Below are 12,280 nucleotides of genomic sequence, written 5' to 3'. Positions count from 1 at the left end.
AATAATTCCAATAATCTTTTGAGGGTATTAACTTTTATTACTAAGTATGCATAATACTAATATTTCAAACCCACACACAGAGCAGGAATCATATCATCTGTCATAAACAATAAGTCTTTAGGTGTTTACATCTGCAACAAACCCTCCAACTTTCTTTATGGTCAGAGACAGCAATTTATAGCTAGGTCAGAGCTCTAGAGTGAAACAAGTCACCTTCTGAAAGCTCTTCTTTTTCCTTTTCTCCAACTATAGAGCCCAAGGAATGCCTACATTGGAGTTGGATAACTTTGGGATCACTAGGTTGGTTGAAATAAAATCTATTTACAACATCAAATTTATTTACAGGATCTGAATTTCTCTAAAAAGAAATAGAAAGTCATGTATCAGAAAACCATTATTTTGGTGATAAGCTGTTGTAAGTTACAAAATCATAAAAACTCTGAATTCATAAAATACACAGTATCTGTGAGGAAACATACTATGGTGAACACGCTGGATTGTAAATCAAGTGCTATGAGGTCTTGTCCAAAAATTTGTAATACACTTCCTATTTCATCCCTGGCAATCATTTAAATGTCAGTCTCTCAATATCCTGTGTGAAAAAAAAATGGTATACTATCTTTTCCTTGTAAGCACAACATTAGGGTGATGATGCAAATAATCGTTCAGATTACTGGTCTAATATTCAACTCCATTCTCTCTAGCTGAGGAGGGATGACCAGAAATAAATCAGGAATTCCTCTGGCTCAGAGCGAACTGACCAAAAATAGAAAAGACAAAGACGCTTTTGTTTGGGTATCATCATTTCTAAGACTGTCTCCAGATTTAAATGCAGTTAAAGCAAACGACACTGAAAGTACAACATTTTCAAACTATAGAAATGATCACTACTTAGATTTTAAAAAAGTAATTAAAAAACATGTAACACCAGGGAAATACTCAAAACCATGCAAAACAAGAACAAAAAAAAAGTCTTAAGAGGTACCTTTTGAATTATCTGGAGAAATATAATCCATTTCAGGTCCATCTAAAAGAAAACCAACATTCCACAATATTTAACAAATTCTTTTCTGAATAAGAAGCATTTAAAACCATTTAAACTGTTTTACAACTTTATTTACTGCAGGGGATAAGCAGAAGTTGCTAAGTTTCAGGAACAAAGTTATTGATTATATTATTTTTGGCTTCCAAGTCTTTCCCTACCACGCAGATCAATAAGAGACTGTATTTATAAGAAAGGCCACCAATGGCTAGTATAAAAGCATACTGTATAAAGAAGCAAGAGCAGAGAAATTCTTAGGTTGCTTTTTTAAAATGATTTATACCATATAGAAAGGGATAGATGTTACAACCCTTCACTCCAACACTGCCATATCAACCTTTCCTAAATCTTCCTTCCTTAACACTGAACTTACCTAAGTTCATGTAGAATATCTTCCGTTCCACAGCCCCAAAATAAAATTATTAACTAACCACAGCCCACAAAAGGAGTAGTCACTTTGATAAAAATCTAGTAACAGAATGTACAAGTCATACCTTCGTTAAATCATCAAGAATGATTTTCCTTTCATCATTACTGTTGCAACAGTTAAGCACACTGTACAAAATATCAACCAGAAAATGGACGTCTTTCCTCCAGTCTTCTTTCAGCCAAGTTATTAAATTCACATACAGAAATTGTACAGATGGACTTTCATTATGAGCTTTCACTTCCTTTTGGGATTCAGCTTGAGCAGACTTTGCATCACTTCCCTGCTCTAGGAGTACTTGAAAAACTCTGTTTGAAGAAAAACAGTTGAGCAGGGCAGAGAGAAATTTCAAATGCTGTTCTGACTTCTGTTCATTGACATACACAAAACTCAGTTCAGCAAGGTTGCAGACTAAATTCTCTAAAGGTTCTTTCCTTAGAAGTGAACTATGCTGCAAGTCAGCCTTTATTTCAGAGTCACAATTTCTCACTTCTGTAAGCTTTCCATTCTCTGTGTTTCTTTCAGATTCATCCTCATCTATAAATCTGATTTTTAGAGATTTTCTGTTGTTTAGTTTTGTAGCAGTCTTTGGATTCTGAAGAATTTCTAGCATACTAGATATGGCAAACAACGATTTCTCATCGGCATCCAAGGTATCGACATGAACTACACACATTTTTAAAAGATGATTCCAAAAATCTGACAACAGTTTCTTGAAAACTTCATCTGTGCCATCATCACCGGTGACTTCTGCTTTAGCTTCCCAGGAGCTCAGAGTTTCTGCTATTTGATAAAATAATGGTCCATTTTGTAACCTGGGCTCCTTAAGTACAGCATCAGTAAGAGGAATTAGCTATGAAAACAAAAAAAAAATTATTAGAGAACATTGATACAACTAGACCAGGATATTCTATCATTTTGGAAAATACTACAGAAACAATTCCAAAAACATCAGAATTACTCATGCTTGAACATGTAATGAAAATATAAAGGGTGGGATGCCTTTGGTTTTTTTTAATATAATACAAGATGCATAGTAAAAGGGATTATTTTACAGGGAAAAAAAAAAAGATTGACTGAATTCAGTAACATTATTTTTTCCACAAAATCTAGTGAAACTTTCAACAAAGAAGTAAATCCTCACAAAAATTTATGTTTGTCTTCAACTTGGAATTATGTACACATAACAATATTAACCATTTCTAATAAATACCTGGTCATATATAAGCATTTGATGAATCTGTCTTTGGTCATCTTCTCTGTCTATTTTCTGTAGTATGGCAAAGCGCAGACATTCCATAAATGCAGTTATAATTGCTGAACTTTCTGAAGGGCTGGCTATTACTCGCTCGCTTGACAACCTATTGAAAGGTGAGAATCGCAAGGAGGGCACGCTCAGTCTTCTATGCTTCTGAGAATCACAGTATGTACTAATGAATGTAACCTTGGTTATGTTGTTCTTATCCAGACCACACCAATATGAGAACACAGAATCACTGGTAGGAGTCAGATCAAAACAAATTCAATAGGAGATATTCAAAGAGTCAAAACAATAAATCCAGGTATTTAACATAACTTATATTAAAATCACTTTTTCATCCAGTTTTGGCATTCATAAAAAACTATCTATGTAAATAGATGAAACATATCCTGTTAAGCTTACTGTCTACTGTTTCAGCAGTTTGTCAGAACTCCTTCTCAAATTTTTGCACATACCGCAGAGATTTAGAAAGCTTCACTTTCGGTCATTACAGAAAAAAGAAAAAAAAAAACCCTAAACTAAAAAGCCACTGAAAGACAGTTTCACCACAGCCAATTTGAGTCTGAGCAACTACGATTCATTTGCTTTTCAACGAAAATTAGACCACACAAATTACTACACAAATATTACAACCATTCTACTACTTTCAGTAAAATTCTGTACGCTTTTCAAAACCAACCTACACATAACTCCAAGAGCTCTGCTAATGGCCACGTCAATCAAGAATTGATTTTTGTTTAAATAAGTTACATTTTAGTCTTTCATAAAATAATTTACATATGCTTCTGAGCACACAATGCACATGCACCTGTTTAACTTAGACTGGATTGAAAGCTGGCTTTGATGTGTTTTAAAGGCAAACAATGATAGCAGTTTCAACCCTTTAGAAATCAGTCTCACAAGAAGTTCCTGCATACAAGAAATTTCACAATCACAATGCTAATTCCCAACAACCTCTGTAATAATTACACATGGGTGAGACAAGTCTGATAACTTTAGAGCCACTCAATTTTAAATTAATTTCCTATTTAAAAACTTACAGAATAAGCACAAACCTTTGACAAGAAAAGATTAGAATGCTTTAAGTAAAGAAGACTTAATAAAATTAAAAAGAAGGGTGAAGGTTTAAGAAGACAGGGACAGCCACAAAGGACGACTCTAGTTTGGATATTTAAAGTATTTAAAAACTGATTTTCAAGTATCATAGTGAAAACAGCTTTTCCTCAAATAAACAATTAATGCATCTTTAAATATCCCCAAGCCAAATTATATGTTACTTATCACTAAATGCTTAAAGAAGATTAGTCCTCCTATTTTCAAATGTTGAAGAGACTAATTTCAAATAAATAAACAAACAACTTTGTGGTTCATACCCTTGAATTATAGAGCTGAAAAATGTTCTGAAATATTCCAGCTTTGGTTCTGCAATGCCTGGAGGTAACTTGCTAATGAATGGCAAGAGATTTGGGTATATAATGGTAGCTAGTCCACGTCCACCCTCTCGAAGCACTGTCCATAGCTTCGGCAGAACTCCCTTTTTGGCATTTACATGACTCCAACAGTCCTACAAAAAGAAACACTTCTTGTAAATTAAATGAGAACATGTTGCCTTGGAAGAACTCCCAAACTAGACACAAACATGCCTCCCTATGCTGTAGCTGAAACAAGTTATCGTAAAATTTAAATTCACTTGCCAGTATTTTGAAAAATCACTTTCCCCCTATTTTAGCTTGTGAATTTAAGAAGTTGATGTGATAAAACTGTTTCTGTATTTTTTAAAATCAATGGACCTTCCTTGCTAGCTGTCCTGGCTGGGATGGAGTTAATTATCTTCTTCGGAGCTAGTGGGGTGCTATGTTTTAGCTTTGATGTGAGAACAATGTTGATAACCGTTCTGGGTGATATTTATACTAAGGCGATAAGTGCTGCTGGGTGATATTTATCCTAAGTCAAGGACTTTTCAGTGTCTCAGGCCTTGTCCCAGGCCTAGTCTCAGTGCCTCAGGCCTAGCGAAAAGGCTGGAGGGGAACAGAAATTGGGGGACAGCCACGGTAGCTGACCCGAACTAATCAAAGAGGTATTCCATGCCGCGGGACATCATGCCTGGTATATCTACCTGGGGGGCAGGCAGGTCGTAGCTCGGGGACTGCCTGGGCATGGGTCGGCAGGCGGTGAGCAGCTGCATTGTGCACCACGTGTTCCTCTCTTCCTTTCCCTCTAGATTTTATTCTTCCCCCCCCCTTTTCGTTGTAACTGTAACTGTCATCATTGTTATTATTGCTCTTTTATTTTTATTCTGTTTCAATTATTAAATTGTTCTTATCTCAACCCTCGAGTTTTCCATTCCTTTACAACTCTCCTCCCCATCCCTCTGGGTGAGAGGGAGTGAGCGAGCGGCGGCCCGGTGCTTAATTACCATCTGAGGTTAAACCATGACACTAGCAAACTGCAGTTAAAGGCTTCTCTTTAATAATGCTTTAAGGATGCTTAATAAAACTGTTATTTTAACTGGTCCTGTATTTAATTCTGAGTTCTTATTACCAAGAATAAGCAATGATTTCAAAATCCTAACTTTTAAAGTCATCACTAACTTCAAAACTCCCCTCAAAAATCTTCCGATGGTTACCAAATACCTTGGTATTTTTCCCCAACCCCAAGGATTTTTGTCATCTGATCTGATTTATCACACATCCAGATATCTATAATTATAGCAAGCTGAACAAAGGGTTGGTTTTTTTCCCCATAAATAGTTACAGTTTATACAAGCAGTTACAAAAGAGATCTGCTGCAGCATTAAACCCTCAGAACATCCCAGTCTGTGGGACACCACTTATCCTGCTAATAAATGCAAAGCTGGTACTTAATTTAAAATTAAAAAAAAAAAAAGTTATAAAACCAAGCATTGAATTAGAAGGGGGAAAACAAACAAACAAAAAATGCACTGCAGGTTATTTTTGTAACCACCTCTAACCAAGAAAAAGGTTTTAAGTATTATTTTACTTATTAGTACCATATTCAAAGGGATTCAGATTAATTTAATCAAACTTGTAAAACAACTCTGATTTTCAGACATGCTGAACACAATGAAAGTTACATTGAAGCCCTAAGGAGAAAAAAAGAATTGGTAAGTTCATGTTACTAATCATAAAGAACAACTAGTCAAGCTGTTCTTCCTAATTCTACACAGAGAACAATGGCACTTGGTGAAAAGTTAAATTTGAGTAAAATATCTGCCACTTAGGTTTCCCACATTACCTCAATAGTGGTGATAGCATAAAGTACAGCTTCCCAAAGAGCTGGGCACACCACTGCATCGCTGTCATCAATACTGAGGAGAACAACCGGACAAACTCTTCCTGCTTCAGCTTTTACCAGCTCAGGCAAGTACTGGCAAAAAGCAGAAGCCAGCTCAAAGAAAGCTGAGCGAACCTGACACAGGCCAGAGAAAAAACATAATTTTAGTCAAACGACAACACTTGGTCACTACATGTAGTTTATAACATTCCTTTTAGAAGTCACCATAAGTTACATGCGGTCCCTGTATTTTATCACATCAGCAAAGGTTTAATTATTATTAAAAATAAAGAAATTACTTGACAAGCCTGTTTAGTATTTTAAATTAATTTGTTTAGTGATAAAACACCAAAAATTTTAATATACTACTCAAAAGGCATGTTTTCCTAAAATCACCTTAAAACTTTTTAACAAAATACTACCAGAATCAATTCATCACCCTATGCACTATTGGTCTTAGCAGACCAAAGACCAATAAAACAGTTTAAAAAAAGAAAAATCCAAAAGCACTAAGAACACATGCAGTAAGCTGAAGCTATTTGCATCTTTTACATGAATTTGAAATGATGGCAGACTGCCAAGAAGTAGATGATGGTGACAAGGAAATTACAAATTAGCCTACTGGGCAAATTTCAGAGCAACGCTGTCTATGTAAGGCCTTGAAATCTGAAGGCTGTTTCAAATATAATTCAGTGAAGTACAAAGTTCACTCTTGTAGAATACAAGTAACACTTGACTAGGTTCAGTGTATTACCTGTAACTAAAAACAACCAAGATAAAGAAGAAATGAAAAAAATCACCTGTGGCATGTTGTGTTTGCCATATTTCCAAAATTTGTTTTGGGACAGAAGTGACATTAACTTTTCCTCCATTGAATGCACCTCTTTCTTTGGCAACATGCTAAGTAACTTCTTTAAAGCTAACAAGGAACAGGTCAGAATCCGGAAAAATTTGGCTTCCCTTTCTTCTTCTGGTACAGTTCTCAGAAAACAAAACAAAACAAAGATTAAAGCAACCCATAAATAAATCAGTAGGCTTCACAAGCTCTTCTAAACTGTCTTCAGTTTTAGTGTGTTCTTCTTTTGATCTCAAGATGCCAGCAATGTAAATATATAAACTTTCCATAGGTTTTAACGCTACCGAATTACATTATAACATGTCAGAAAAAGTTTCAAGTCATCTCATCTTCCAGCTACTCAAAAATGCTGTTCCTAAAAATACTGAAACAAGCATTAGACAACTGATAAAAAGCATTTATGCTTTAGTCCCAAAGAAAGTTGCTGGGATCTGGATTCAAATACACATTGTGTCTCTCGAAACAAACCTATATCCATTGCCTCCAAAGACAGAGAACCCAACGCAGAGCAAGAATTAAACCATATACATTAAAGCAGGCTAACATACTGGGGGTCACTGAGTGTATCAGGCGTTTCTTTCAGAAGGTGATCTTGAAGTACCTAGAGGAAAAAAAATACATATATACACATGAGAATCTAATGTTTAAATGTGAATAATATCGTCTACACATTATTCAGAAACAGCTCTACAATAACAGTTCACAACCTGAGTCAAGTCTTTAAAATACATTTTAGACATACTAGTGAACAAGAACGCAATTTAATTGACTCCTGCTGAACACAGTAGCTGTGGTACTGTTTGAATCAAGACTTCATAATGCTTTCTAAATCGCAGTCCTATGCCAACATGCTTCTGATAAAAAGCCGCCAAACTGAGACAAAATAAAACAGTTAAAATTTGGCATTGCTGGCCCATCATATGCAAAATTATCTTTTTAAATTCAGTAAATCAGTTTCATATGACTGGCAGAAAAGCATTAACCTTGGTCAGAACTAAACTTGTAGATACTCGCTGAAACACTGCTCAGCATTCTTTAATCCTTTACCACTGCAGCTAAACTACTCCAGCATCATTATTCCATCTGTCAGCAACATTACATGATGACTGAGCACCATTACACAGAAATGCACACAAGAAAATCCACTTCATATTCATTCCTCTGGTTCCAGTCATTCTAACCTCAAATTAAAAAAAAACAGAGGACATATTTTTGGCTCAGTCTTCACTTTAGCAGGAACAAAGTTTCAGGTGAGAAAGAAATTTAACCATGAAGAATAGCTGGGGGACAGATGAGTTTTAAACTTGTAAGAAAAGTTGACATATACTCAACACAAAGCCTTAAAGAAAGAGAAAAGTATACACTCACATTAAGAATTTCATCTTTACAGAATACTAAGGCTTCAGGTTGTTTGCTTGAAGGAAAAGCTTTTTCAAAAGCTACTTTTGCAGCAGATGCAGCAGGGGAGTAAGTGTCACATTGAGCAATCAGCCAGTATCCCATGATACTTTTTAAGTAAGGAGCTAAGTGTTTCTTTACTTTAAGAATCAGTTGCTCAAAAGATTGCTGAGTTGCTTCTCGAACACGGCGATCATGATCCTGTCAAAAAAGAAAAAAGAAAAAAAGATAAAGGTTTACTGGTTTAACAAATGTTCTTTTGATGCTATGTACATCAAAGCAGAAGTGATGACCAAAAAGAAAGCTGTCTCAATTCAGCCATTTTCTCAGTGAAAGGCTATTCAGATTTGAAAATACACGGCGATGTTGACAAAAAAGTCTTAGCAACCCCATATAAGGGAAGAGTCCTAACTTAGCAGCATCATATTCCTGATGCATTGTACATTCAAAATTGTAACCTTTTCCTGATATCCCTAACTACAGTTTCTATTTCCATTTTATACAAACATTTAGCAGAAAAACAAGACACAAGAGAAACAGGAAGCCTTGAAGACACTTTTTAGATTAAAACAACCATAAGCCTACATTAACTGTGCATCATTATCCATTATTTGTGTATAAATTTACAACACCATGGCTTTCTGCGCTCTTGACTCCTGAAAGAAATATTAGGAATTGCTCTAACAGATCAGATTAGTGATTCCTTTTGTCCACTATCATGTTTCCAACAGCAGCCAGTCCAGACAGTTTGGACATGTATTAAATATAACAGAAAATTATGGATTATCTGACTATGCATGGTCTTTTCATGTCAGGGGTGGGGGCGGGTGGTTTGGGTTTTTTTGTTTTCTTTTGGGGTGGGGTGGGGGTTTCTTATAGTAAGTCTGGTCAAATATTAGTCCTAGATCAAAAAGATTTACAATTATGCTAACTAAACACTACATTCTCTTTAACTGTTCTGGAATCTACATAAAAGAACTTTTCATGAGAACAAGTATCTTGTCATCTTTTTAACATAGAGGTCTAACAAAGAGCTATCTCCATCCACCACGTACAGCCCAGGCACCAACAGTTCAAGATTCCACCCACTATCAATACTGGAACATCTCCACAATAAAGAACACTACTTTCCTTCAACTTCATGTTTTTCCTAGAACAAGTCAGTGATTTCAACAAAGTTACATATATTAATAAAGACTGCCTTAAAGGTTTTCACATCAAGCATCCAGAGAAGTTTTTTATTAAGATACTTTAATACTTACTAGTGAGATTTTACAATAGATTCTTGGCCAGTAAGGAAGAACACCTTTAACAACTTCCACTTCTCTTTCTTTGCACATTGTCCCAAACTCTTGCATAGCCTAAAATCAAAATATCAAGAGCATGATTTAAGAAGTCAGATCAGTAAGTTCTGTAATTTACCAGCTTCTACCACATACTGTAATTCTTTTTTTCAAAAATCAATTAACTTCTTGCAATTCAGCATCTACAACATTAATTTTATGAATGCTCCATCAGCATTGCTTGATGAATAAGTCCTCCAAGATACCTTCTGGATTGCAGTTCTAGCAAATTTTACCAATATGAAATTAGTATTAGCTACACAAATATATTCCTCTCCTATCCCTAAGAAAAATGTACTGCTTTCAGATAAAAAAAAATTTACAGGGGACAAAGGTTACACCTACTTTTAATTTTGTTGTGATATCCCTTTTAGAAAGTTTTCGCAATACCATTCGAAAATCAGCATCCACAAGGCTGTCTATTTCCTCTGCTCCCTGAACTGCAGGAACGTATCCTAAATCACTCTGAGATGTTCCAAAGCCAATAAACCCAGGCACTGTTCCACGTTCTTTGGCGAGGAGCTCTGCAGCTCGGCCACTGCTAGAGGGCTGACAAAAAACAGGGACATAAGACAGTTATATATTTCAGTTATTTTATCTTGCACTCATCACACATTTGAACTAATGACCCTATTTATACTGCATAATTAACCTTCTGCTTAAAACAAAGTCTCACAAAAAAGGCCACCTATGCCTTAAACATACAAGTCTGACCTAAAAAATTGTTCCTCTTTTCAGAAGCAATTCTCTTTTCTCATAATTCATGGATACTTATGGAAAATATTATTGGTTTTAAACACATACAAAAAAGTGTAACAGAAAAGTCCCTCTTTAAGGGAACAATTTATTAAGAAATTATTTACTCTCCTTCCTACTTCTGTATTTACGAGTTCTTCTAATCTTACTGCATATAGACCAATAGAGCTCCCAAGGAATGCTTGTCATATCATTACAAAAAATAAGAACACTCATGAAACAAAGGATGCTACCAGCAACAAAGGAACCAAGAAGGATTTAGAGGGACGGAGCAAAAGGGTACATACATAACATAGTATTAACGCTGTCCCATTAGTATTGCAGTGAGTGTTTTGGAGTTCAGCATCTCTTCTAGCTTGCCCCAGTTAAGTCAACACCTTGCTCATGGTATCAGCGGCTCATGTTTATTTCAACAATGCTGTTTTCAAAAGACTGTCCCAAAGCCAACTGATGCTTTAAGATTCACTGTGATGCCTTATACTCTAAATACCTTTCATTTCCTAATGACAGTTGCAGTTTTATTTGTTGGGGTTTTTTAAAGTAACGGCAATTTGCTGAAGTTCATCACACTTTTATGATCTTCTGGAGGAAGGTAAGCTATGTTTTACCCGACTGCTGTATCTACAGATTAAGTTATTTTTTCTGCATACAAACTGTAAGGACACGCATCTTTGCTTTTGTTAGTCTTCTCTAAATACATGCAAATACATGACTTGGACACAACACTTCACCCACAGTTCTCCCATCCTGAGCGAGTGCCACCACACACGACAGATGTCACACCGCCTGGCGTGGCTTGCTGTGGCCCAGTGGCAAGACGCAGACACCCCAACAGGTGCTGAAAGGCGAGACTCTCCGCACAAACAACCCACTCCCTGCAGCCGCCGGTACCTCGCTGAGCTCACGCCGGCGGTAGACCCGCCGTCACACCCCCCATCCCGCCCCTCCGGAACCGCGGACAAACGCCGCGGACAGAGGGTGTCCCCTCGCGCACGGGCCCGGGTCCAGGCCAAGGCTCGTCCCGGCCACAGCGTCTACACCCAGGCCCGAGGCTCGCACCACCCCCCCGCGGGGCCGGGCTCGGGCAGCCCACAGCCCCCTCCCCAAGGCACCGGAAGCCCCAGGCCCAGGCCCAGGCCCCGGTAAGGCGGGGCGGGCAGGGCCCGCCGCAGCCACGGGCGGAGGCCGCGCGGGACCGGGGCCCACGGGCGCAGAGCGGCAGCCCCCCCCGCCCCACGGGGCTCGCTCACCCGCAGGTTGCCCTTGGTTCGCTGCTTGTTCTTGCCCCCCATGGCGGCAGCGGCGGCGCCGGGTACCGGCCGGGAGCGAGAAGGCGCGCGGCCGGGGCGGGGCAGCACAGCACTTCCGGGGGGCGGGGCCAGGCGCGCGCGGCAGCTGTTGGAGGGGCGGGGGGGGGGCGGTGCACGGCGGGGGGCGGGGTCGGCGGGCCGGTGCTGGCGCGAGAGCCGCCGCCGCGCAGCGCAACGTGTACGCCGTGTAGCTGCGCGGGCCTTAGGCTTCGCACCCACCGACCGACGCTAAGAGCGCGGGGGCGGCGGGCGCTTCGCGGACCCTTCCCCCTAGCAGCGGCGCTTCCGCACGGCTGCCGGGGCTCGGCCCGCTCAGGGGCGCACCGGCACCGGCCTAGCGGCACGGCCGCACAGCACTGCGGCGGAGAGCGGCCGAGCCCACAGCAGCCACCCGAACGTTAGGAACTGTACCGGATCTGCACAGAAATAATCAACATCAGAAGCAATCAGTGTCCTCTTGTTACGACACGGATGTGATTGCGGTACGGCATCCATAAGCAAAGAAAAAAATTAGCCGGCCTTGATACAACTTCGCTGAAACCCGTGCAGCCCAGGGCCCCGGGAACTACCCCGCAGCAAACCCGGGAGCCCGG

The 12,280-nt window shown here is 39.0% G+C and overlaps 1 protein-coding gene across 1 annotated transcript in view; it reads right to left on the bottom strand.

Moving 5' to 3' along the window:
• LTN1 (listerin E3 ubiquitin protein ligase 1) overlaps positions 1-11,739 on the bottom strand; it is a 32,120-nt gene extending 20,381 nt beyond the window's left edge. The window contains exons 1-11 of the mRNA XM_040582842.1: positions 11,628-11,739; positions 9,967-10,170; positions 9,541-9,639; positions 8,249-8,479; positions 7,429-7,481; positions 6,825-7,005; positions 5,986-6,159; positions 4,104-4,294; positions 2,683-2,830; positions 1,537-2,322; positions 986-1,027 (exon numbers count right to left, since the gene is read on the bottom strand). Of these exons, the coding sequence (XP_040438776.1) occupies positions 986-1,027; positions 1,537-2,322; positions 2,683-2,830; positions 4,104-4,294; positions 5,986-6,159; positions 6,825-7,005; positions 7,429-7,481; positions 8,249-8,479; positions 9,541-9,639; positions 9,967-10,170; positions 11,628-11,669 (2,151 nt within the window). The 5' untranslated portion in view covers positions 11,670-11,739. The remainder of the gene's footprint in view (positions 1-985; positions 1,028-1,536; positions 2,323-2,682; positions 2,831-4,103; positions 4,295-5,985; positions 6,160-6,824; positions 7,006-7,428; positions 7,482-8,248; positions 8,480-9,540; positions 9,640-9,966; positions 10,171-11,627) is intronic.
• Between the last annotated feature and the right edge of the window lie 541 nt (positions 11,740-12,280).

The sequence above is a fragment of the Falco naumanni genome, chromosome 2 (assembly GCF_017639655.2).
Source record: "Falco naumanni isolate bFalNau1 chromosome 2, bFalNau1.pat, whole genome shotgun sequence".
Classification (NCBI taxonomy): Eukaryota; Metazoa; Chordata; class Aves; order Falconiformes; family Falconidae; genus Falco; species Falco naumanni.
The sequence above is the reverse complement of the archived record's forward strand: the minus strand, read 5'-3'. Positions and strand labels throughout refer to the sequence as shown.